Below are 26,147 nucleotides of genomic sequence, written 5' to 3'. Positions count from 1 at the left end.
AAAGGCAGAAGGAACTGAGCCAGCAGCATTCCCTTGAAGGATTTTGACATTCCCAGCTGCAGGAAGCAATGCTGAAAGGCAGCCACCCGTCTCTGTGGGACCTGGGCCGTGAGAGGGATGTCGCCCAGCCTGGACTAGCTGTTCTTTGCTGGCATTAGGATACCTGGTGTAAGGGTTTGCCCAGGAATTATTTCACCCTGTCTATCAAGGATGATGTTTTTTTTTAAAGCCCCAAATGATACATGAATCTCAGCTTTTAAAAGATTTATATAACCTCCAAGGCACAGGAGTATGACCAGCCATCAGACTCAAAGAACAGGCCCAGCCTTCCGTTGCTGCCAGCCTCATCACCAGGGAAGCACCAACCCTCAGCTCATGGAGCGGGCTGTGCTGCAGCCTGACCGGAGGCCGAGAGATGGACTAGAGCTGAGGAGCGGAAGCCAGCCTGGATTGAGAGGGCTCCACATTTGCAGGCCCAAACAGAATAGCTCCTGCCATCCTGCCATAGTTCTAACAGTGGCTGGGTTGCTTTTAACCAACACCTCTCAGTTTTTAAGGCCTCTCCCAGTCTCCGGAGATGATAATCATTCAGCTCAGGAACTCTTTAAGTACATTTTCCTTTCAATGTTGCTGTAGTGCAACCTCCTGGGTCAGTGCTGTTGCACTCTCCCCTTCTCATCCAGTCAAGCAGACTCATGTGGCAGCCATTCCCTCAGCTCCTCCATCCTCAGGAGGCCTCAGCGCCCTTGGAGATCTCTCCCCTACTGCTGTGTTAACTCCATAGTCCTGCCCATCAAACCCTCATATGCAGTCTTTAATTAAGGCCACATTTAATTTATTATTTTACTCCTACAATATTGATGCAATGACTTTCCTGTCTCTCCCAGCTGTTCAAAGGACAAAGACCACAGAGGCTTAAGGTCAGAGCAGCCCTTTATTTAACATCAACCCTGAGGAGTTTATGCCAGCGCGATAACGCTGACCGCTGTTTCCAATAATGACCTGCAACCTTTGTGTAGACACAAAGGTTTCACTGGCTTTTGCTTCAAGTTCATTTGCCAGGTAGAAAAAAAGGACAAAGTTACCAAGGAACAGATTTATTTTCAAAATTAAAAAATTTCACAGACCAAACTTGATGCAATCTAAATCCTATCAGCTGTAAAGCACATGACTTTCTGGTTATGCTGGATCTGGCATCGCTCATGCCCATGTATCAAATCTTCGCACAGAGACACACCCACGAATAGGAAGGGGGCAAGGGAGTTTGTAATCTATGACCTGGCACATATCAATGTAGGGATCAAAGAGGACTACAACGGGGAGGGCACCGTTCCCCTTCCTCTGTCCAAGGAGATAAATTTGTCCATTCACAGTGCTGCATCCCATGAAGAACTTCTGGGCCAAGCACTCCTCATCCACCTGGGTCCATTCATCTGTCTCCACATCAAATCGAAAAGCTCCTCCTCCTATGGTGTACAGAGCACCATTCAGTGATGTGATGCAGAGGTCATACCTGGGAGGGAAGAAACCCTTGATCAGAATCAACAGAAAGATCTGGCCTCTGAAATATTCAGTGCGACTTTGGTCCTCCTCTCAAGAGTCCTGTTTAAACAGCGAATCACAGAAGTGTTGGTGGGACAGGACTTCTGGATTTCTCCAGTCCAACCTCTTCTTGGAGCAGGACCAACACTAGAACCTTTCTTCTCCTGCCAGGTCCCAGAAGATTATTTCTTACCTTGGAAGTGGGGAGAATGAGATGACATCCCAGCTGTCCGTCTCTGTGTTCAGCCTTTGCACTCCATCATATACATGTCCATTTTCATCCAGGCCACAGACCACATAGATCCTGGTTCCCACACTGACCGCATCTCCTCTCTCCACAGGTTGAGCCATAGGACTCATGCTTTCCCACTCTGACTCTGTCAAAGCCATGCGCTCCACTGCAGGGATTATCCCTTCATCTGTGTTCCCTCCAAGTACGTACAGGTAGAGCCCTGCTCCTACTGCACAATGGCTATTGCGGGACTTCTTCATGGCAGGCCCTTCCAGCCAGCTATTGTCCAAGCAATTGTAGATAAGCACCCAATCCACACTATACCACACAAACTCATCCCGAAAATATCCTCCTGTCACAAAAAGGAAGCTCCCTGGAAAGACAGAGAAAAGTATCAGTTACGTGAAGGCTGAAAATTGCTCCTGAGAACTAAGGTTCTCATTTCTCCCTAGGCCGTGCCAATGAGGTGCAAAATGAGCAGAGAAAATTACTGCTCTTTCTATCAGTTTGCAGTATTTGATTCCTCATCTGCCCAGATATGCTGGGCCTACGGGATGCAGTAAGTCCTTCCAGTAAGTGCTCCCACTCTCGAACAGAATCACAGAAACACTGGTTGGAAAGAACCTCTGGGGATCCCATGTCCAAACTCCCACTTGAAACGCGACTATCACCAACACTAAATAAGGGAAGCCATGGTATTGAGCTGTCTTGAAAGTCTCCAAGCATGAAGGTTTCAGAACATCCGTGGGTAAGTTTAACTTAATGGCAACTATAAATCAGAAGTCACCATCTGTCAAAACCACCATGAAAGAGAAGGCCAAAAAAATATGCTGCTCGGAGTGAAGTCATTAGACACACTCCAGACAAAGCTAATGTAAGGCGTTCAGCAGTTTCTGCTATATGAAAAGAAATATTCAGCCTTGTCTAACATTCTGCCAGGACTAAGGAAACTAAAACCATTCTTTGAACAAATATGAACACAAACGAGGTTTTAGCAATGCTGAACAATGCAGTTTTACAGGAGAAGCAGCTGAACTCCCTGCATTTGGGTCTCTCGGCCTCAAATTCTGTTTGCGTTTGCTCAGTCCCACTTCTCTGTAAGTTACCTACTGCTGCCACTGCATACTGGGTGAGGTTCCTGCGCTGCAGTGGAGAACAAGCCTGCCAGGTCCCTGTTTTAGGTTGAAAGAGAAATAATTCTTGCTGTTCCTTGTCATGCTTTCCTCCCAGGACATATAAGGTGTCATAGCTCCGACTAGCGTAAGGACACAGTTCCGTATTTTGCCAGCTGGGTGGAGGACAGCTGTCTAACTTCTTTATTAATCTGGAAAAGGTATCTGTCTCTCCGGGGCGCTTGCTGCGTTTCACCAAGATATCGAGGAAGGACAAACTCAGAAAAGTGACCCTGACTTCGCCCACCAAATCCAGAAAGTCTTCCTCTCTCGTTGCTGGGTCCTCCATTATCCACCTCATAATACTGTCAAAAACCACATCTTCTCGCGAAACGAAGAGGTCATCGCTTTTTAGGAGCTGCATCAGCATTTCTTTGGGTAGTGCCTTAAATTCTTCCTGGCACATCACATCCCCCCAGTGAGTGAGAGCCACATTCATAGCAGACACATACAGCTCTATAAAGGCAAATTGCTGTGAGTAGGTCATCAGGCCCAGGCAGTTGGAAACATGCAGCTCTCTCTCCAGAAATTTCTCACACAACAGTTTCACCCTGTCAAACTGAAAAAAATCAGCTGTTTCCAGTAAGCTGGTCACATTTTCTTGACCTATAAGCACTCGGGCTGTGCGAGTGAACTCAAGCAGCGCCTGAAAAGGCACCGCATCAATCCCTCTGATCACTATGTGGTGTTCAGAGCTCTCTCTTGCCCCCCCAAAAAACATGGCTTCGAAATAGCGACTGTGTACTGACAGTGCCCTACGGCTGACCTGAAAGAGTCTCTCTCCAACCTCAAGAACTGTGTCTGCAATCACTTCTGTCTGAGGTCCCAGCTCCTCTGGTTCTTCTGCAGACTCCATGCTTGTTGACTGCCAGGCAGTTAAAATTAACTCAGCCTTTATGCAGCCCTTACTCATGTGAGGTCTCTGGAAACATTATCCCCCTAGCTAGGATAAATACAAGATAAGCCAATCTTGTCCTAAAAATAGAATGTTTTCTACCCTCCTGCTTTGCTCTTCAGGCTTTCCTCCTGCTTTCAGAGCAGCAATAGCAGGAGAGCTGTATAACCAAAAAAACCCGCAGATTTAATTGGCATCTACCTTAGCCATGTAAGACCGCAGCAAATCAGGGGAGCTGTTAGCCAAGCAAAGAGCCTGAACTACAAGGAGGAAAGCGGAGAAAACAAAAACCTTCCTAAGTACTGACTAAATAGCAAGAAGTTGTAGAACATTGAACCCATTTGGAAAAGAGTACCCATTACAACACTTTTCACTTCTGCAAATCAAAAACATAGGAAAGCTTTAAGACTTCCTGGGAAAAAACACTGATTTCCCCAAAGCCAAATCCTTCATCAGTTCAAGTTTAATATCAAATTCCAGATTGCTTTCAGTGTTTAGTATATATTTAACTTTATACTTTAGTAAGGGATGGGGGGAAGGAATGAGCCCCCATTCAGACCCCGATGGCTGCCACACATTCAGTCATCCTCAATCTCAATGCACCAAATATAGTCACAGCACAAGCAACAGCTCACTGGTTCCACACCATGAATTCTTCCAAAGTGTTTAGACCGAGCTATCAAGTGGAGAGATTTGCATAGTGACCCTGAACTAGTGCCCCTTATTCCAAAGAGCCAATCCCAGCAAGGCTCAGTCCCATTTCTTGGTGGAGTTCAGCAAGCAGAATAGTGCTATCTGCATCAAGAGCACCTTTTTTCCCTGGAGGTTCCCTCCTGCACTTCTGGAAGAGGCTTCTGCAAAACTGCTGTTACAAATGGTTTTATAAAGAGTCACATTTAGGAATGAATCCAATAGAAAAGCATACACACATTTAAAATTCAGCTATCGTTTTCATATTATTTTCAGGTACTTGACTCCCAAATATAACCCAGAAGTCTGCCCTGCAGAAAAGGACCGCCATGCATCTTGCAATGCAGACTGAGCAACCTATGAACTGAGCAGGGAATGCTGGGAACATGCCCTTCTCCAGAGTTTGTGCACTTGACACATGACTTCAGACAGATCTCCAAGCAGATCTCTCTGTACCCTCTGCATCTAGAGCCTGGAATCCACTCAAGAGAGCTTCAACAGGTCTGTTTCAGATGCTCCACAAGAGCGCAGAGATGGTGCAGCACGTTATTGGATCAACAACCAGCAATCTCTCTCCCACCTAAGGGAGGGTTCAAGACTCTACTCAGGCTGATGGCAAGCAAATTCTGCTCCAAACACTCTAAATAAGGAGTGTCTTTTGAATTGTGCAATTGCATGAAGAACAAGCTTTGTAGTGTTAGAAAAAAAAAACTGTTGGAAAGAGCATGACTCTACAGACAGTTCTGTGAAGCACCCAAAGAATGAACGCCTAGGAGATGAAAATCCAGAAGCACTCAAGTTTACACAGGCAATATGCCACCCAAGACAACTGGCCCCTAGTTTCATAGCCTCCTGGAAAAGTCAGATACACTGAACTAGAATTTATTTACTTCAAGGTCCCATCTATTTTAGAGCTGGCCCCAGAAAGGCTACGAATGGGAGTACCGTGCTGTTGCCAAAACGAACGGCCAATACAACCTGTCCTTGGCAGGTTTTCTTGACAACCTCTAGGAACAAGACTGCTGCTGCCACCAAAACAACTTACTCTGCCACAGCCTCCTCATAAAGGGTCCTCAGGAAAAGCAGGTGGCAGAAGCAGGTTAGATACAGCCTACAGGCACATATCCTTTACTGGGCAGTCTTTAAAATGCCCAACAGAAATGCACGAGTCCTCAGAAAAGGGACCAGATGCTCTCAATCATTTCTCTTCCATTTCCTGCCTTAGAGTGGAGCATGGCTTCTGATCTGGTCCCTCCTGATTCTGCTGTGTTTAGGCACCTCCTGAACAAATTTAATTTAGATTTACAGATGTGGAGAACTGCAATGTCAGCTGTAGAGCACTTTTCCAGACTAAAAACCAGACATTTAGGAACAGATTAATTTGTATTTATTCACTCGAAACTCCTCAAATCTTGCTATTTCTGCAGTATAAAAGAAATAAAAATGTTTACTTACAAATCAAGTTATAACAAGCAGAACCACAAGTGGATACCTACAATATAAAAATATGCAGTATTTCCAGACACTGCCTACAATTGAACATTACGATCTTAAATATTCTTCCCCTAAAATTCCAAGTATCGAACACATACTTCCATAAGGTTCATGTCACTCAGCCAAGAATCATCCTAGAAGTTAGTCCAGTCCTTCTGTAGAAATGTGGGAGCCTTCCGATACACAGATCACAGCGCACAAGATCTGGAACAAGTGCTAGAAAAGACCTTCTTAGCTACACCGCTTGTACAGGTGATGACAAGTTACTACACAAGGAAAGTAATTTTCCTGCATGTGCTGGAGCAAGCAGGGAAAAGAAGCTGAACTCAACAGCAGGAAGACTACAACACAATGCTTCCCAGCTGAGTCTGGACATCTATGAGGAAGAAAAACATGTTCTAATGTATTTAGGCTTTAGATTCATTTAGATTAAATACATTTTTTAATGTATTTAAAAATGTAAATAATATAACCAATATTCAGGGCATTCTTTACTAATTTTATGTGGTTGTTTCAAAACCCACAAGATCAAGAGGGTCTCAGACAATTCCATGACAATATATTCTCTCCTGTCCGCTCTAAACAATGTAGTTACACATTTATGGGGGGGGGGGGGCAGAAATCAGAACTTATTTCTTACACACCATACCCCATCCTCTCATCATTTAGGGAAAGCCACAAAAATAAAAGCTGACCATTCTTTCACACTAACGAATACACATTCAAACTCCCCCCCAAAACAGGAAGCTTCTCACACAATGACAGTTTTCTCCGACGATTTGTACCCTTGAAAGTCTTCAGAGACAACCCAAAGAAAGCATTAGCCATCTTGCTGCTGAATGAAAGGGTTTGGAATAGCTTCCATTCCATCCTGCGGACAAATAAGAACCACAGAAGTCCCTCTGCAGACCACAAGTCCCAGCTGACGTGTGTCTTCTGTTAATTTGTATTGATCATCTGGATCTGAAAAGCAGAGATCCACAGTTACAATGGCAACATAAGGAAAACAAACCAAATTCCATCAACTTCAAAAGGCACAGACATTCGCTTTTTTCCCAGGCATCTCTGCATTGTTTTATTGAACACGTGGACTATAAAAGTGAATCAGCAGTAATATCTGATGTCTTCAAGACATTACCCATTTACTAATTTTCAAAGTAGCACATGCCACAGTGAGCAATAAAAGAACCTCGCTTTGTATGCAAAGCTGAACACATATCTTTTAAAGAATTTAAAGGCCCTTTCATTCATCTAACCGCAAGCATACATACAAGTGATTAAAAAAAGCTCCCGATCCCATTTCAAATGCCATTATAGACAAACGCTTTTGGATCAATGCAAATCAGAAAAAGACCCTGACTTCAGAATGCACTGGTCCATTCCCAGACCAAGCCAAGCAAGGCTGTGGATGGGGACAGACAAACACTGAACACAGCAATAACTAATTCTACCCTCCTTCAGATGTCAATATATTCAATAAATATGCACTACATTCATCTTTTAAAACTCCGTTCCAAGAGCAAAATTAAAGCTTCAGGTGCTTCCTTGTAAGCAGGCAAGAGAATACTCTTCAAAAACGCTGTTCTATCATACAATAAATTTTGTTTCAGAAAGGAGAAAGGGAAATAGGAGTATTTATCCTCAGATGGGAAAAAGAAACAAATAATCAGAAAAAAGCCCTACAGTTCTATTAGCTCCAAGAAGCTATAGAAGGCTTTCGTTCCACAGAAATGCAAAGACTGCATTTACAGTAGAGTTTAAGACAGTAAGATACTAGTTCTTGCCGAGATGCTTTTCCTGGTTTGAGCTAACCGGCAACCCTCCAGCAGTATAAACACAGGCAAGGACAATTGCCTCATCTGAAGAGAGACACTGGTTTATTCAAGCTTTAGAGGACAAGAGCGCCAAATGAGTTAGAGGAGCTCAAGTAAGGACTACCAAGAACATTCTACCACAGGAAATGTGCTTAATCTGTTATCTTATCCCTTTCTTTACAACGTAGTTATCATAAAGATGTCTCAGTTCGGATGATGTCAACCTGCAGTTCCTGGTTATTCACTCACAGAGCTGTAAGATTTCTGTTAAGACAATTATTGGGGAAGGGGGCTTTACACAGATAGCATATTACTTACCTCGCATATATTCAATGGTACCATCAAGCACAAGGTTCAGAAGAGGGTCAAATCCTTTCAAGACACCGCTTGCTATTGAAGACCACACACAAAACAATGATTAGAGACCAAAACCAGGTATACAGCAACACAAGCCCACGCAAAGGACACATCCAGCTCTCCAGCTCTGTTCCCTCCTTCAAGCAAGGCTATCAAGCAAATAAGACCACAGATATTAAACAGCGCCCTCTTTATCAAAGTGCAAATGCACGAGAACCTGGTTTGTGTTGTGCCAACTGAAACTTACAGGTTTTTCAACTAATTCTTAAAGATCCTCTTCAAGATGTTAACATTTGTGTTTTCAGCAGCATTTTAAGAACACGTCAGCATAACAAATCAGTACAAATCACACCACAAAAAAAAAAAACCCCCACACAAAAAAACCCCACACAAACCACCACAACCCCAAAACCAAATAAACACCCTTAGCAAAGGGGTATGGCAAAAAAATGAGGCAAGACTGTAATATTTTGAAGTGTTTTCCTCAGAAAACCCATCTTCCAGGTGTCCTCTTGGAACACAATCTCTTTAGCATAAGTGCTGCCTTCACAGAAATGCACTGCAGACAGACAAGCACATTGTCCTAAAACAGAACATGATTCCAGAAGACTGATCATTAAATAAATCGCAAGACCACACAGAATGATCTCCCAGTTTGAAAAATACTTGTGGATTACCAGCATTACTATCATTGCTAACAGCCCAAATCAAAGAAGAGACTCTTACAATCCCAAGCGTTATATGAAGATCATAAAGGAACTTGGTGTGAAATTTTTTGAGAAGAAAATCTAAACCAACAGATTCAATGGAATTGTCAACTGCCCAAAAACTGGAAAACAAACAAACAAAAAAACCTACCAAAACCAAACCCACCCAAAACCCACATTTATCAGTAAGGAGTCCAAGCAACTTCCAAAACCTCATAAGCATCAGGTCCCAGTGGGGTTTTAAGAGATTTTTAAAAGCAAACCTAGTTGCTTTAGCAAAAGCTTCTGCCAAGCATCTCCCACACGGCATGCTGTTAACTATCAGACAACCAAGCAGTATGCAAGCGGCACGATCAGCTGCACCGGGATGGATAGCTGTAGATACAGCAAGGGAGCACGTAAGGGTGGGGAAACGACGACGTAAGAGCCTTGAAAGTGATGAAAAGACATGGTGAAACATATTGAAACAATTTATGAACTCCAGGCACATTTAGCATGTTAAGAGATGAAAGGGATGACAGGTGTATTAATCATAACACCCATAAATGTTTCTTTGCTGCCTTAAGTGCACCCTTTCAATGTGAAAAACAGCCAAAAGAAACAAGACAGTTGAAAACAACTAATAAAAGAAGATGAAAGAAAGGTGCACGGATGAAACATAAGGATAAAACTGCAGCTAGGGGATTAATGGAAAAGCTAAAGAAGATAAGCTTCACACTGGTAACAGCAAAGAGCAATAAATAAAAGCACCCACTACTCATCATCTTTCCTTGAAAGCAAGCAAGGTGACCAGAGGAGGCAAAAGCCGACAAGCAAAGAGCAAGGAAAAACACCAAAACGCAGCGTAAGCTTCGTGCTGCCGAGGCAGGCGCCTCGTCCCCAGCCCGGGGCCGAGCACCGGCTCACCTTCTCTCCCACCCTGGAATTTCACTCGGATTGTTTTGTCGATGTATTTGGACAGGTCCAAGATACTCTCCTTCTTCTTCTTCTCCTTATCCTAAACGAGAGGAGCAAAGGCAACCTGAATTAAAAAGAACCCTCCCCTGCCCCGCTCTTCCCCCCAGTTACATAGGTACATATACCCCATAACGCTTCTTTTTATAACGCTGTTTGCAACGCGGCCGCGGAAACCGCCCCAGGACACAGTTCCACGGGAAGGACGAGCAGAAGGACCGGGCTGACCGGCACGGTGGCGGCCCGCCACCAGGGGACGGGCGGGCCTGCGCAGCACCGCCACGACCCCCGCGGCCACAAACCGCCCCGGGCCGGGCCGGGCCGGGCCGGGCTCACCCCTGAGCGGCCACGATCGCGTCCGGGCCCCGACCGCCGCCTCACACGAGGCCGCGCGCCCGCGGAAAGCCCGCTCCTTACCGCCATCTTGCCCGCGCCACCACCGCCTCCGCCGACGCTCGCCATTTCATTCGCCGCTGCCAGAAGTGACGTCGTACCCCGGCGAAGCACATTAGCGGCTGACGGGCGCGGGGCGGGACTTCCGGGGCGGGTTGCTGGGTTACGCGGTGCGGAAGGGCCCGACCCGGCCCGGTCGGAAACAAAGCGGAGGGCGGCGCAGCGGGCCCGGTATGGCGGCGCGGTGGGCCCGGCTCCGCGTCTGGCTGCTCCTGCATTTTCTGCCGCAGGTGAGCGGCTGCGCCGGCCCGGGGAGCTCCTTGGGCCCCACGCCGCGGGGGGAGCTCTGCTGGGATGGGGGCAGCAACCGGGCAGAGAGCGATCGCGGGCAAAGCCGGGCGCCGGCCTGACGCTGGTCCCGGGGCCCCGGCGGGGCCGATGGTGCTGGTGGCCTCGCTTGGCCGGACGGTGTTTCTCGGTCTGAGAGTCGCCTTTCGCGGCTGGTGCCGGGGCAGAGCAGGCCCCGGGCTGCCCGGCAGCAGCAGCAGGGGGCCGCTGCCCTCAGAGCGGGGGGCCCGCGGGGCGTTAACGACCGAGCTGTGGCCCGCTGCTTCTGGGGGAAGGAAGGCGGCATCGTTCGTACCCCGGGCTGCGCCCCACCTCTGTGGCGTGTGTCCTCCGCCGTGCAGCAGTATTTGTATAGATGTATATTGGGGTTTGTTCGGTTTTTTTTTTTTTTTTCTTCTTCTTTCCATGGTTAACAGCATATTCCTCATAGTTCTTAAAACATCAAGGCCCCGTGGGACCAGCACCCTTCTGGCAGTCCTTCAGGAAGAGTGTGCAGGCCAGCAGCTAGGGTTGGGGCTGGGATCCTCGCAGCAGGGACGGCTCCTGGCTTTGGGTTCATCCCGACTGCCAGACTCGCTCAGAGAAAGCAGCCAGCAGAAAAGAAAGGGGATTTCTGCTGAACCTGACCCCGTAGCCTGTCTTGGGTCTTGCGTTCTCATTGCTTACAATACTGATAAGTTTTGTGGGATAAATTTTTAAGGGTGTGACAAACTAGGCATGTAATCCTGATCCAGGAGACAGTGTTTCTTTAGTTATTGTATTGCATGGTACACAGCTTTTGTATTTTAAGTTCAGGTGTTTTGTGTTCTGAAAACGTTGAATTGTCATTTAAAGTTCTTAACTGTTTATTAGGTAATTTGGAGGGTAGTGTGTCTTCTTGAGCATTATTGGTGTAACATTTTAACACGACAGTCTAATTTTTCCCTCTTCCATACCTGTCTCCTTACTGATTCCTTGCCAGTGATCTTTAGTTACAGAATGGTCTGGCTGGCAGTTAACTTTGTTATTTCTGCATCATCCCCTTTTTTTCTTTTCCTCCATCGTCTTTTCCTGCATCATCCTTTCCTTATTCCTCACATGCCCTGTGCATTTTGGCATCTCTGTTAATGTTTCAAGTGGACTGGTAGTACCAGCATAGGCCTCACAAATTAATAAGATATAAGAACAGGTAAAGGACTGGCAGGGAGTCAGTTTGATCCATCAGTCTGGAAAAGGTGAGCACATCACAGTGTGGAAAGACAGCAGGCGAGATGGTCCACTGGTGGATGCTGGGGGATCTTGGCTTTAGCTTCATGCATTGCAGCATCCTTCCTTTCTGTAAGCAGGTCATTTAGTATGTTTGTGCAGCGGAATAGCGTTAACGTGCTTGAGCAAGCCTTGAACAGGCTGGCCAGAGTGCTGAAACAGTCCTGCTGCAGCAGCAAAAAGCGAATTTACTGTATGCTGCTAATATGTTTCTGTTAGCCAAGCTGGCTCATTTAAAATTGTTTTAATACCTCGTATTTTGCAATACTTCTACATCTCTTGTACTTGCACTTGTTGGTATGGTTTTAGGCAGTACATCATCCTCTGCTTCAGGCAGAGAGGAGTGCTCTGATGCACCTGTACTATCGTGGTACACCAGTGACTGATGGATGGGGTTATTCTGGGGGACAAAGCTGACAACTCTCGCAATGAGCTGTTGTGTGCATTTGCTGTGCACCAGCTGTACTCATCATCAATGGCTTACTCTTGTCTTCGTGCTGTTGGGCATATTTGGAATATATCTTTGTCTCCCTCCTTGAGATAGGATATTAGGATTTTTTTTTTTTCCCCCGGGACAGGGGGAGGTAGTGTCCACATTTGCTTCTAAACTCTTGAGTTATATAGGGAGAAGGAACAGCTTGGCTGCCGAAGCATGGCTCTCTCAAATCTGGGCCCTCATCTGGGAACACTTGAAGAGGGGTGTGATCCTAGAGATCCAAGTACAATCTGCGCTTAGATCTCGCTTTGGAATCTGAGTCCTTGCTTCTCATGTAACTTCCCTCTCATTCTAACCATTCCTTCATGGCATTGCTACCTCTCAGTTGTCCTGTAACAGTAGCAGATAGACATGAGCCTGTGACTAACGAAGAATATAGTAACATGATCTGCAGTGAGCATGTTGAATCTAGCTGGCCTTCACTACACTAGCTTTCAGGAGAATATTGAGTTGAGGTGATGGTTTCTGTATTTAAAATCAGAGCACTCTATGATGTAGGTCCGAAGAGTCGAAAAGACTGAAATTCTGGATTAAGATGGTGGTTGACAATTTAGTCTCATGGAGTTGTTTCATTGTCAATATGAAACTCCCTCCGCTGTACAGTGCTTGTTGAAGGAGTGTTTTCTTTGTGTGCAACTTTGCTGTCTGCTATCGATTGTCTAAGTTGATCAGTGCAGTTCATGGGAAAGAACACACCGCAGCTCTTGGGAACTCCGCTACATGTCTTGCATGATACGTGCTGTAGGAGTAGGCGTAGCTCGTTCATTCCTTCTTCAAGGAACACAGCTCCTAGTGTCTGTTAAACCAATCTGTCTGAGACAGAATCACAGAATGCTTTGGGATGGAAGGGACCTTTAAAGCCCATCCAGTCCATCCCCCTGCCATGGGCAGGGACATCTTCAACCAGATCCGGTTGCTCAGGGCCCCGTCCAGCCTGGCCTTGAGTGTTTCCAGGGATGGGGCATCTCCCACCTCTCTGGGCAACCCCTTCCAGTGTTTCACCAACGATGAAAGTGGAAACAGTGTATGGGGCATCCAGGTGAGTTTGGGGACAGAGGCAGGGAGGAACAAAAAAGAATGAGCCACTAGGTTGGCTCAGTCACTCACGCTGCAGTTTCTTCAAATACGGGTGAGCTGAATTGCTCCTCTCCGCCTTCTTCCATCATTTAACTTGCAAGCCCCAGTGCTTGGCTCTGAACCTGACAAAAAAAACTTAACTCAGCAAAAAACTTGGGAGTGTTCTGGTCTTTTAATGCATTAAATAAACCAGGGAAGGGTCTGATGAGGTTCAGAGCTCTTCGAATGCCACAATTAGATTGGCTCAGCTGCCTGTTAAGTTGTGCCCTCAGACTTTACTCTTCTGTTGCGTGAAAACCTTTGCCTTGTTTTGTAGCTGTATATAAAACACTTTGCTTTGTGTTAATTATACAACAATCTTCATAAAGCTGTGATTCTAGCAGATTTCCAGCTTTACAGAGGTCTTGCTTGTGACATGGCACTGTTGTTGAATATGGATGCCTGATTGGTAACAATGTTTAAATACAAATATTCTCTCCTTATGGAAAATAGGTAATTCCCTGCTTAACTGGGAGAAGTTACTTCTGCTGTTTGAGGCTAGGAAGCCTGTTCCTATTGAAGCTTGTTGTAGTGTTTTCTAAATGATATGTACTGTAAGAAGTAAGTATCATAAAACACCATATTGTCACGACAGCTGTTGTTTTTCTGTCAGTGTTTGCAGAAGGCTGGGCTTGATATCCAAACACTTGGAAAAGAGCCCTTGGGGGCTGTGGGAACATTGTATAGGATCTGCACAGGAGATTACATTTTCTCATGGGTTAATCTAGGATACAGAGTGATCTCTAGGAACTAAGAACCATCATAAATGTTGCCACCATCCCAGCGCATCAGCTGCACTGCTTTGAACTTAGTTTTGTTGTCTGATACCTAGTGACATAAATAAAAACAAAACGGGAAGCATCAAAGCCCTGTGGTACTGAAACAAGAAACTGATGCCTGTGGCTCTGTTTAGGTGGGAGGATAAGAACAAACTTGTAGTGGCTGTTAACAGACTTCAGAACTGTGCTTTGACGCTAAGGGATAATTGCTTTGTAAAAACGTCCGTTAATCCGCATCCTCCATGGACTTTCTAAAACTCTGTACACCCTCTTCTGCTGTTAGCACTGCTCATATTCTCTTTAATTCCTCTCATCCTTGATTTTTACTTGGCTTTTGGCACACAAAACCACATAGCTTCTAAAATGTTTTGAGCACTTCACATTAGGAACCTTTTATTCTCTTAATATTTCTTTAAAGAACATCCATTAAGTTGCACAGAAAGCATAATTGTGTGGTAGTGTCTTCAGTGTGCCATTTGAGTTCCAGTAATGGTTATCTAAATGGAGATGTAGCAACACACCCTATACTTAATCTCTTGTTTTAAAGATGTGTAGCTTATATCTTGTAAATGTAAAACTTTTAGCTCTACAGGTTGATTGTTTCTCAAATGCATAAAGCTGTTCAGTTACAGGTAGCTAGCTCCTGCAAAACTGCCTGATGCTTTTGGAGGCAGTTGTACATGTAATATTCAAAACTGAGCTACTCTGTAGTTTGGGGTTTTTTAAGCCCAGTCAGATCCTGTAACAATAAGCAGGAAACACTTTCGTTCTGGTCTTTTGTCTGTATTTGGGTCTCTGTGGCTTGTTACTCTTGAAAGTAGGATTCAAGATAATAATAATGATGATGATGATAATGGATTCTTTTTCAATATTACTTCCTTTTGTTGAAAGGGGTTTAGGCGTTATGGTTGGATAGCTCAGATGTGACTTTAAAAGTCCACCATGGCAAATAGTTGGAGTTTTTTGCTAAACACATTTTTTCCTCACTGCATATGCACAACAGTGTCTCCTTTCCTCCAGAAATAGCTGTGTCTTGTAGGCTTGCACTTTGCTCAAGTGGCTTTAGTCTGCACTGAAATAAACGGTGTAACCTGCCATGCCCAGCACACTTCAGGACAAATGTAATAGATTTTAGAGCACTTAATGAACGCTAATGTTATAAAAAAAGGAAAAAGTTGCTGCATGAGTTACCGAAGACCAATTATATACAAAAGAGCTAAATATAAAAATCTCTGCCTCCTGTATATTTTTAGGATGATGTTTCTTTACTGCTTTGCTGACAACTTGCAGTGGAATGGCATCATTTATCCTCCAGGCAGTGTGGAGATTCTTTATGTTTAAAAGCATCTTTTTACCCTGGGTGTCTCCTGGGCGTGCAGGGTAACTTCTGTGTGGTGGGCTTTGAAGTAAAGAGGGAGAAGTGAGAGTGATGGATTCTTTTAGTGGATTTTTGAACAAAGGTGTTAAGACGCAACTTTGCTGCTGCTTCCAGTCATCTTTAGCATCTTGTTTCTCAGCTGCTACCTGGAGAAACAAATGTGTAAGATGTATTTGTAAGAGTGTGACTGTATAATTGTCAAATCATTAGTCTGTTTAGCTTATGAATGTTAAACTAGATGTTGACAGATTAGTCTGTCACAACTTTCTGTCTAATTCAGTAGCAGCGATGGTTAGGGATATTACGTTGTGTTTCTCTCCAGAGCAAGGTTTCATCAGTTCTGGTAGGCACAAAGTGATTTGCTTGGGGAAAACTAAATCTGAGCAATAGAGCAATTAAACCAGTCTTCAGTCAATGACTTCAGTTTTGTTGAAGAGTGCTGGACAGGAGGAAGAGACAAGGAAGAATGGGAAGGGAGGAGTTGGATCTGTGGCTAGAGGACAGTTGGACATGAAGAGGGGTGGTAGAAAGACAAGATAGGGTTTTTTCCCCTTTGTTTTGGGGTTTTTTTTGGAGGTGGTGGTGTTTTTTTGTTTTTGTTTTTTTCCCTGAACCTGCTGCTGGTGGTGAACTGACGGCCTCTGCTCATCCTGGGTCCTGGGTTCACTGATGAATGGGCAGATATAATTTGCATTTGCTCTCAGCATCGTCTTTTTATAGTCTATTATCAGACAGCACTACTTAAACATTGAAGTTGCTCTGTAAGAGGTCTGTGAGGCTCTGAAGCAGTAATTGAAGATCAGCAAGACACTCGTTCTTCAAAAAGAAGTATTGATCTGGATTTGTATAATTGAATTTAAAAAGGAAGGGGGGGGGGGGGGGGAACCAACCCCAAAACCAACCCTCAAAAGTTAGTTTTTGTCCTACTTTCTGAGCATTTCTTTTGTATCTGAACATTTTTTTATCTGGAGCATTTAAAGCTTCCTGCAGCAACTGTGCAATGGTCAAAACTTAATCTTAAATTGAATTCTTAATGTGGTGGTGTTCAAACCTTACCAGATGGGTTGCAGAATGCACGTGAGCAGGCTTGGTACCAAGGAGCTGACGTTCAGTATTTTGCATAAAGGAAAGCGTTCTTAAACTTTACACTTCTACAGTTAGTGGAGATGGTGCCTGACAGACACTACGCCCAAGGCAGTGCCTGCAACCCCTTTGTTGCTGCCCTGAAGACCATAGAAGTATCCCATAGAGCTTAATAGTGACTTGGATGATGTTAAAATTAAATTCTGCATGCCTTCTGGTTCCAGCAAGGAAAAGACCCTATTGTCAGAGAGCGAAGCAAAATGAGGTACCCATTTGTCACTCAGAAACGGGAGGAAAAAGGATGGAGGACTTGTATCAGAGCCCTTAGACTGCAAGAACCGTAACAGTAGACAGCGTAATAGACTTTGTGCTTCTTCAACAGTTTCTGAGGGCAGGGAGAATTTACAGTTCTTTTCATTCAGTTAATATGAGAATGAAGTCACCACTAATTAAAGTTAAATAAAACCACCACTAGTGGTAGGGAAGTTGCACATATTTCCACGGTTGCTTGGTTTGTCTCCCTGATTTCTGGTTGCCTGCGTAAATACCTGCTAGGACTTGGTGTACAAGCAACTGCATCAACTCCACAAAAATATTTACTTTTGCAGGTTCTATATATGGTCTTGTAGGCATTTTTGGTCTGGTTATTTGGGTGGAAGATGAGGAATATATCTGCTACTCACAAAATTGTGTCACTGTACGCAGGGAAGGAAACATTTAAAAGAACAGCGCTCATCATGAAGAATAAGAAGATTGGTGAATAACTCTGTAATAAGGAAGTGTTTGCTATTACCTGCTGTAGCAGGGGAAAAAAAAAACAATTAAATTTAAGTAATTCTTGTGATGACCAGTCACCTTGTGTAGCCCCTAGGTCTTTCAATTTTGCTGGAAAATGGCCTGATACAATCTGACATAATCAAAATAATGAGGAAATTACTATGTTCTGAATCTGAATCTGAATTCTCTCAGTGCCAGGAGGCACACAAGGCGCGAACATCGTTCTTCCACTTCGATCGGTCCGCGGCTGCGTGCTCTGGAGTCAAGGGCCACAGCGCAGTCTTCCGTCGGTTTCCCCCTCAGGACACGACCGATCCAGCTCCATCTCCTCCTCCTCACTTCGTTACCGATTTTCTCCATCCCCGCCATTTCTGATGCTCGTCGTTTCTGCAACTTTTTTTTTTTTTTTCCGGGAGGAGGTAGTTGGCCTCCTGCCCAACCCCCATGACTTGGAGGGCCAGTGGTTTTTCTGTCAGGGTGGCCTTCCCTTAGGCTGCGTTGGTTCACGGCACCTTCTTCAATTTTATCCGGTGCACCCTCCAGAGAGGGATCCCCTATCCACCACCCAGGGGACGTGCCTTCTAGCCGTGCAGCCCCAGCCGAAGGAATTACTATGTTCGCTATGTATTATTTTGTAGGGATGGGAAGTTGAAAATATTTGTGGTTTTGTGTTTTTCAGCCTGGAGAAGGGAAGGCTGCGGGGAGACCTTATTGCAGCCTTTCAATACTTGAAGGGGGCCTACAAGAAAGATGGTGATAGTCTTTTTAGCAAGGCCTGCTGCGACAGGACAAGGGGTGATGGTTTTAAACTAAAAGAGGGCATTTTTAGACTGAACACAAGGAAGAAATTTTTCATGGTGAGGGTGGTGAAACACTGGAAGGGGTTGCCCAGAGAGGTGGGAGATGCCCCATCCTTGGACACATTCAAGGCCAGGCTGGATGGGGCTCTGAGCACCCTGATCTGGTTGAAGATGTCCCTGCCAATTGCAGGGGGTTGGACTGGGTGGGCTTTAAAGGTCCCTTCCATCCCAAAGCATTCTGTGATTCTAAGAGGAGCATTTCTTGCGGTTAGATGTGGTTAGAACACTTAGCTGAATAAACAGACTTCATACAGTGTATCACAATTGAGAAGATGCCTTAAACTGGTGTATTTGCTGCGTGTTACTATGTTTACTTTTCTCTGCAGCCCTTCTTCTCTTTCTCCAAATTCCTACAGGATCTGCGTTCTGTTACTTCGGTTTCCTGGAGTTCTTCAGGAGAATTGTGACATTTCCATGATTAAGCCAACTAGGGTTATTCTTGCTACCATGGGCTGCTCCCCGTGTGGAGGCAGCTGCAGTAAAGGCTGATGTAGCTCCAACCTGAAGCCAGGCTGTCTATCAGCTGGAATTAACTTATACCACAAGCATGCCTCGATTAGGTGAAGACTCGGGCTTTATGTGGAGTTTTCTGGCGTTTTTTTGTTTTGATTTGGGTTTTTCTTGTACCTTTTGAAGTTTTGAGCAATTAGTAATAGTTTTAAGAGAGCTACGAGCGAAGAATGGTAGGCCACGCTGTTGTTTGAAACGCAGTTTGTGGCTACCTGTGCATGAGGCGTACACACAGCTTTGAGCATGGTGTTCCTCGTTCTTCAGCTCGGGACTGCAGCCTGGGCTGTACTTGGGTGTAGGGTTCAGGTGGTCCTTCCACTGCAACTCCGCTCTGTTCCAGCGGCTGAACATCAAGTTAAAGGTGGCCAAAGCTCATGATTCATTATTCAAGTTAAGGGATTTCACCCATAAACAACTGGCATGAAGCTGCCGTGTTCTGCCTCTATGACCTTGTTGTAGGTTAAGCCTGGTAGGCAGCTAAGCACTATGCAGCTGCTGGCTCACCGGCAGACCTCCCAGCCCCAGTGAGACAGGGAAGAAGAAAGGAAGAGTAAAAGCCAGAAAACTTGTGGGTTGGGATAGAAATTGTTTAATAAGCAAAGGAGATGTAGAAGAAGAAAGAAAGCAAGAAAACAAAACAAGTGATGCAAAGGCAATAACCGCCTCCCACAGGTAGACCAATGCCCAGCCACTTCGTGAAGAAAAGATGGCTAACCTCCTTAAAAAAAAACCTCTTCTCACTTTTCATTGCTGAGCATGACGTTATATGGCATGGAATATCTCTTTGTTTAGTCATCTGCCTGGTGGTGTCCCCTCCCAACCTCTTGTGCACCCCCCAACCTATTCACTGGGGGGACAGAGTGAGAAACAGAGCAGGCCTTGACACCGTGCAAACACTGTTCAGCAACAGCTAAAACATTAGTTTATCAGCATTGTTTTGGTCACAAATCTAAAATACAGCACCACATCAGCTGCTCTGAAGAAAATTAGCTCCACCCAGCCAGACCCAGTACAGGCCTGTAATTCTAACACTTAGATGTGTAACCTTCACTACTTGTAGCAAATACTGTTGGAGTCTGACAGCAGTGACTGCCGGTCACTGAAGCAGTGACAAGTATACGCAGTATGTAGTCTTGAGAATCTACATGTGCTACCTAAGACATAAAAGAGAGCCGATGATGCGGTGGGGCTTGTCAGACCTACAGCAAAGGTGCCCAGGGCTGAGTTTTGGAGCAATGTGCATCTGGAATTGATCATTACTTCAGGCTGTACTTTCAGGATTTGGTAGGGGCCAGGCCTCTTATTCCAGGTCTCTCATCTGTTCTGCGTTAGTCCAGCTTCTTTCTGTTGCTCTGGTTATATACATATATGCACCATTCTGGCTGTGTTGTTTGGGGTTTGGATTTTTTTTTTTTTAAACACATCCAGTAACATTCAGTAAGGTTTCATTTGATTCTTTGACTGGTTGCTGTGTAGGAGGGAATCTGCCTAATGTATCTGAGTCTTTGTTTGAAGTATGCCGGAAACAATAACAAATTCCACTGTACTCCCTGCACAGATGCTGAAACTTTGCAGAATCTTTTGTTTTTCCTTAAAATACAAAGCAGGCTAGTCAACAGCAACTTACGCCCATCATTCTGCTATTTCATGCGCCCCAAAATTCTTGTAGTGAAATTTTTGCTACCTTTTCAGGTGTACTGCGAGTATGGGATGGTACATGTCCTTTCAGAGAAGGGGAGCAGCAAAGGAAAAGACTACTGTATCCTCTTCAACTCTCAGTGGGCCCATTTGCCACACGATCTAGGAAAAGCTGTAAGTACCTAGCCAAGCAATGACAGAAGAATGTATTAAAAAATGCCTTTGTTACAGGGAACCTTCTAATTTCTAACTTGGATTAGTAGAATTTGAAGCAACTACTTTGTTTGCTCTACAGAAAATATTTTTATCTGTGAAGATCACCCTAGGCAGTGCTATGATGGTAATATTCTTTTCCAAGCAGCATGCAGAGGTAATGACTATTTCTGGTTCAAAACAAAAATCTTCCTTTTGCCCAACGTGATGAATTAAATGAAAATGGCACTTACCTGTAGTTGGAAAGGAGTTTTTATATGTCAGTACGATACAAAAAGATACAATGTGGCCTTGCCAGTATACTGACCGGTGACCTTTAGTGCTTTCTCAGTGGTCCATAGTTCTGTCAAGTGTAAGAATAAGTAGTCACAAACTGTGTCAAGCTTTTGCTGCATTATCCAAAGGCATCTGAGCTGACAGTTGAGTCAACTCTTCACTCTATTCCATGAGAAGAAGTTACTGTCATGAATGATGAAATCAGCAAATGCACTTTGAATGAGCTACTAATTGGGCAAGATTTGGAGTAGCTCTCTGTTCGTTTTATTCATTCCTTAATCTACCAGTTGAGTGCTACACAGAATTATTAATGTTCCTTATCAATGTATAATTGAGTCTTAATTACCCACAGCGGGTTTCTCACAACCGCAGATTACTCCCTGCATACATAGATAGCTCAGATGCTGCAGCTGCCTTTGCCTTGTGTGGACCCAGCTAATAAACTCTTGCACTTGCCCTGACTCTGTGTAACATGAAGTCGGCACGCATACGCACTGTATCCCTTTGCATCAATAGCAGAAGCGCACGAAGCTGGTCTGAGAGGCTTAGGGTCTCTTTTGGCTGGGGCCAGGCGGACTTCCCATGGAGTCTCTAGCATTCTAGACTCTAGGATTTGTGAGAGCTCAGGACTGTACTGTAGACATGTTGTTTCAACCAGTCTCGTAAAAATTCACTGGAGACATATTTCAGTAGCTCTGCAGGAGCTAATGTAGTGCAGAATAGCTTGCACTGGACTGAAACTGAAGCCCTCAACAGGTTCTGACCTGCCTTCCACAGAGCACGTGGGTTGCCTGTGCTGTATCCCTTGCCTGTCCCCGTTTCCTTCCTCAGCTCTCCCTCTGCCTTTCCCTTCTTTCACATTCTCCCTTCTTCTCCTTCCCTCCAGTACTCCAGCAGTACGATTTATTAACTGAGGTGATGCAGTGCACCAGCCTGAGCTCACTCTGCGTTTGTGTTGTGCTCCGATAGAGCTGATAAGCTTTCCTGAAACCTGGACCACCAGGAAGTCTGTGTAGAGACATCTTACTGTCTCTAAAGTAGGAGCCAGGCTGGAGACAGCAGTTTTCTGAATAAGCTTGGAGCTCCTAACAGCTTGACTCTTACCTTTCCCTCCTAAAACGGTAGAGTCAGTTATACGGGTGTTTGGTATTGTGTCACGTATCTGTGGATTTCAAATACAAAGTGTTAGATGTGTCAGCTTTTCAGGTTAAAGCTTTACCCTGACACTTCTCAAACCTAACAGCTCAACTCCTAGCAAGAGTGGGGCTGTGACCTGCTTCTGTTAGCACAGTTCACACCAAGAATCACTGATTTGGTAGATAATTGCATTTTTCAGGTGACTTTCAAACAGAACTGGGCAAAGATGGTTGTTGTTGTTTGGATTTTGCAAGGAACAATTTATGCCGGTGTTATTTCTAAAACCTTGAAGTGTCTTTGGGCTGTTCCTGTGTAAACACACCAGAGCAGATGTCTTTGGGTCTGAGGAGTGCCAAAACTAAGGAACTGGGGCAGGCCTGCAACATCTCTGCATTGCAAGCAGTGAGAGAAGCAGCTTAGAATCCAGTATCCAGGTGCTTAGGATCCAAAATCTCAGCTAACTGGGTATGGTTGGTTTCAAAATGGAAGCTTATTTTTGTTGCCTATGCTTTTGTACTTCATCCCAGCCTGTGTTTGTGTTTCTAGCTGTTCATACCCTACATCATCTCAGCCTGCCACTCTGTGCCACCTTAGCAATCATGACACTTTGCTGTACTCCTGCATCCTGGATGTGTGCATCAGAACAGCAACAGTGCCGAAGAAAACAAATGCAAGTGCAGATCATAACCCAACTTTTATTACCAGCAGAATTCCGTACAATGAGTGAAGCAAGGCACAACCCTGTGTAACAGAGAGGGGGCAGCACTGTTTCAGCTTTCAAGTTTCTCTGAGAATACTCTATCACTTCATGACTTGAAAGTTCTCAATTACCCTTTAGAAACTCTGTGGTTTCTGCTCTTGTCTTCTTTTATGATTTTATTTTTTATATATATATATATATATATATCTAACTAATTTCTTTCTTTTCAGTCGCTCTTGCAACTGCAGGATCAGACAGCATCTGTTTTGTGTTCTCCTTCTGATGTACCCGATGGAGGATTTAATAATCAAATCCCCATGGTGATGCGAGGGAATTGCACCTTCTATGAGAAAGTGAGGCTTGCTCAGATAAACGGAGCTCGTGGGCTGCTCATCGTTAGTAGAGAGAGACTGGTAAGTCTCATTCTGTCTTTCTATATTGCTGATACTCCTCTGATGTTAGATATTGTCATGTTTTCAGTGCTTATTGCTGGTATTTGATGCTCCTCTTCAAAATAAATAACGTGTGTGTGTGTGTGTGCTTATGCATGTACATACATTGCATAGCTATGTGTGGAAATAATACAGCTGAAGGAAGGATTAATGAAACAAGAGGAGGTACTCATTTAAGTAGGAAGAGTGCTGCATAAAGCCCATGTAACATTCCAGTCAAGGGCTCAGAATTATCCTTATGAAATACTGCAGTCAAAGGAGGAGGTTGGTTTCTTGGCTCATACTACTACCTTCAGTGAGATCTAGAGCACAGTGAATCTAGTGCTTTAGATTCAGCTGGAGCATCGCCAGTGCATGTTTTGTAAAATTAGTAGTTTGGAATACTGCAGTCAATACTAGAAGCACACATCAGTCATAAAACCGTGACCCTGATGTGCAAAAGATACTGCTTGAAGTTTGGTTGATGCATTTTGCTGTTACAGTCTTCGATGACTTATGTTTTACTGGAAACGGGCATGCATTTTGACTTTGAGTTTTTGCTGTCATTATGTTCCTTTCTAGAATATTTTCCAAATTAACAGCAACAGAGCTTGCAATTTTAACCCTTTTGAAGTAGTAGAAGTATTTGCAGAAATGAATATATTCTTACCTGGTCTGAACTGTCTTTCAGGTTCCTCCTGGGGGCAACAGGAGTCAATATGAAGAAATTGATATTCCTGTGGCTCTGCTCAGCTATACTGATATGTTAGATATTGGCAAGGTAAACGCGATACTAAATGCTCTGATTTGTATTATCTCATTTAAATGAGTCATTGCTCAACAGTATTTGAAGTCCATCTTAGGAGCTTTGAAACGGTTGTTGTACTCTTACTAAGAGTGCGTTATTATGTTTTGAAAAAAAATTGCAAATCTCTTGGGAGGTTTTTTCTCATCTTCAGAATAAAATCAAAATGGAGCTGGGTGCTGGAAATAAATACCAGTAATAGTAGAGCCAATAGATTGCTCCTAAGTATTTATAATAAAGCTTGATTCTAAGGTTGCTTAGTGAAAACTAAGTAACTGAACCTTTGCTAAGGTAGCTTTTTGGAAGTTCTTCATAACTTGTACTTACCTCCGCAGAGTTTCGGCAGCTCGGTGAAAGGGGCGATGTATGCACCAAATGAGCCTGTGCTAGACTATAACATGGTGATTATATTTGTCATGGCTGTGGGGACTGTTGCAATTGGAGGCTACTGGGCAGGAAGCAGAGATGTGAAAAAGTGAGTACCTGAAATGTAGTATGTCAGTTTGTATTTTTCACAGAAAAAAAATACCTGGTATTTATTTAAAGATTACCTGGTAGCTCTGCTAATGAGGTTTGGAGACTGTCTGTATAACCAGGATAGGAAAATGCTGATGTGACATTTGACAGGCCCTGAGCCTTGTATTGGCTTTGTCTATTAGAGTATAATTTGCATGCAGAGTATTATAGTATTTTGCCTTTGTTTGTCAAAAAGCCAAACATTTGAAAAGCTCAGGAGGAAAATTGGGTAGTAGTAGGCTTCCTATTTGGACTTTGCAAAAATTCACTGTAAAAATCTTTTGTAAAAAAATAATTAAAATTGGTTTTACTAGTATAGTGCAAAACAAACTGATTAGATGGCTAACATATACCATGTTTATTGTGAATCTTCTATTGAAATTTTGTGGTTACTTTTTGCCAGTGAGTGGAGTTGGGGGAAGGAGGTCATCTGTGCCACACTTATTTCTAACATTTACTTTATATACACAACCTGACTTTAGGATTTCTTCTGAAGTCAGCAAATTATTCTGTGGTAATTTTGAGGCTTCTGTTGAGTCGTTAGTGAATGAAAAATAGTACTCTTGATAAACTAATGCAGCGATCGCTGGTTTATGCATTGGGTTATATCTGATGTTCATACATCATGTAAAATGAGGAGTTCCACTGACTTGAGTGGAAATCAACACAGGTATTGGTGTCGTGTCGTGTTGTCCAACCCCATGTCATTCTCGCTGAAGATTCAGTGCCCTTTTATATTTTGTTGTAGCAGGAATGGACTGATTATAGCTCTGTTACTCTTTCAGGCGGTACATGAAGCACAAACGTGATGATGGGGCAGAGAAACATGATGATGAAACAGTTGATGTGACTCCAATAATGATCTGTGTATTTGTAGTGATGTGCTGCTCAATGCTGGTCCTCCTTTATTTCTTCTATGACCACTTAGGTACTCTTAAAATTGTCTTTGTATTGATAAATCTTCGATATCACAAGGCTGCCATCATTTAAAGAACATTTTTACTGTGAAAATAATTATGAAACAGCTGTCTTCTGCCATGTTTCTTCATCCCAAAATGGTTTAAAATCCTGTAAGAAAACCCACTGAGTAGATTTCTAGATATACTTTTAGTGAGGTTGCATAGAGCTTCTTTCAAATGTTAAAGCCTATTAAGTAGTCACAGACTTAACATCTTCTACCTTTTATTTTTGTCAAAGGCGTTCTCAACCCTGTACTTGTCTTTCTGTTGTTGTTCAATTTGAAGTTAGGTTATGGGATCTGGGATAAATTTTTTTTTTTATCTTTATAAAGATAAGTTTCTACTGATCTCTTATCAAATTGATTGACAAAAGAACATGAGAGCCTAATGCACTGGAACTTCCATCCTCATATTTCTGGCGAAGTTATGAAAGATGCATCCCATCTCCATTAATTCATTTTGCTGAGTGATTTTAATAGTCCCCGTATAATGCTCACATATACTCATAATGAGAAGATAAACACTTCACCGTAAATTGCCTTTTAGGCTTATGATTTAATGACTTACTTTAAGAATATTAGTACAGAGGTTTTGATTTATTGAAGTAGCTATTGCATAAAGTACACCTGA

General features: G+C 43.8%; 3 protein-coding genes across 11 annotated transcripts in view; 1 reads left to right on the top strand and 2 right to left on the bottom strand.

The window, feature by feature from the left end:
* Positions 1 to 921: 921 nt before the first annotated feature.
* LOC309599536 (kelch-like protein 23) lies at positions 922 to 5,745 on the bottom strand. The gene is made up of 3 exons (XM_082331064.1): positions 2,881 to 5,745; positions 1,736 to 2,147; positions 922 to 1,513 (listed from the first exon to the last, which is right to left on the bottom strand). The coding sequence occupies exons 1-3, from the start codon at positions 3,857 to 3,859 to the stop codon at positions 1,201 to 1,203; spliced, it is 1,704 nt and encodes a 567-aa protein (XP_082187190.1). The 5' UTR covers positions 3,860 to 5,745; the 3' UTR covers positions 922 to 1,200.
* Positions 5,746 to 5,901: 156 nt separating this feature from the next.
* On the bottom strand, positions 5,902 to 10,375 carry LSM7 (LSM7 homolog, U6 small nuclear RNA and mRNA degradation associated). Of its 5 annotated transcripts, none has more exons than XR_014230293.1 (5): positions 10,275 to 10,375; positions 9,810 to 9,900; positions 8,158 to 8,229; positions 6,783 to 6,988; positions 5,902 to 6,401 (listed from the first exon to the last, which is right to left on the bottom strand). XR_014230293.1 is itself a non-coding variant. In XM_082331066.1 (5 exons), the coding sequence occupies exons 1-4, from the start codon at positions 10,317 to 10,319 to the stop codon at positions 6,846 to 6,848; spliced, it is 351 nt and encodes a 116-aa protein (XP_082187192.1). In that variant the 5' UTR covers positions 10,320 to 10,375; the 3' UTR covers positions 5,902 to 6,401; positions 6,811 to 6,845. The 5 variants fall into 5 exon arrangements, 3 of the variants coding, with proteins under 3 accessions (XP_082187192.1, XP_082187193.1, XP_082187191.1); XR_014230294.1 differs by having other exon boundaries at positions 5,902 to 6,241; XM_082331066.1 differs by having other exon boundaries at positions 6,811 to 6,988.
* A 37-nt stretch (positions 10,376 to 10,412) lies between these two features.
* Positions 10,413 to 26,147, top strand: part of SPPL2B (signal peptide peptidase like 2B) — a 34,537-nt gene continuing 18,802 nt past the window's right edge. For all 5 annotated transcript variants that reach the window (XR_014230290.1, XR_014230291.1, XR_014230292.1 and 2 more), the window contains exons 1-6: positions 10,413 to 10,540; positions 20,535 to 20,654; positions 23,037 to 23,219; positions 23,929 to 24,018; positions 24,378 to 24,517; positions 25,344 to 25,486. Coding sequence is in view for 2 of the 5 variants with exons in the window: in XM_082331062.1 (XP_082187188.1) it covers positions 10,484 to 10,540; positions 20,535 to 20,654; positions 23,037 to 23,219; positions 23,929 to 24,018; positions 24,378 to 24,517; positions 25,344 to 25,486 (733 nt within the window). In the remaining 3 variants the exon portion in view is untranslated. The remainder of the gene's footprint in view (positions 10,541 to 20,534; positions 20,655 to 23,036; positions 23,220 to 23,928; positions 24,019 to 24,377; positions 24,518 to 25,343; positions 25,487 to 26,147) is intronic.

The sequence above is a fragment of the Platalea leucorodia genome, assembly GCF_965183815.1.
Source record: "Platalea leucorodia genome assembly, chromosome: 21".
In the NCBI taxonomy this organism is placed as follows: Eukaryota; Metazoa; Chordata; class Aves; order Pelecaniformes; family Threskiornithidae; genus Platalea; species Platalea leucorodia.
Note: the sequence above shows the minus strand (reverse complement) of the source record. Positions and strands in the feature narration are given on the sequence as shown.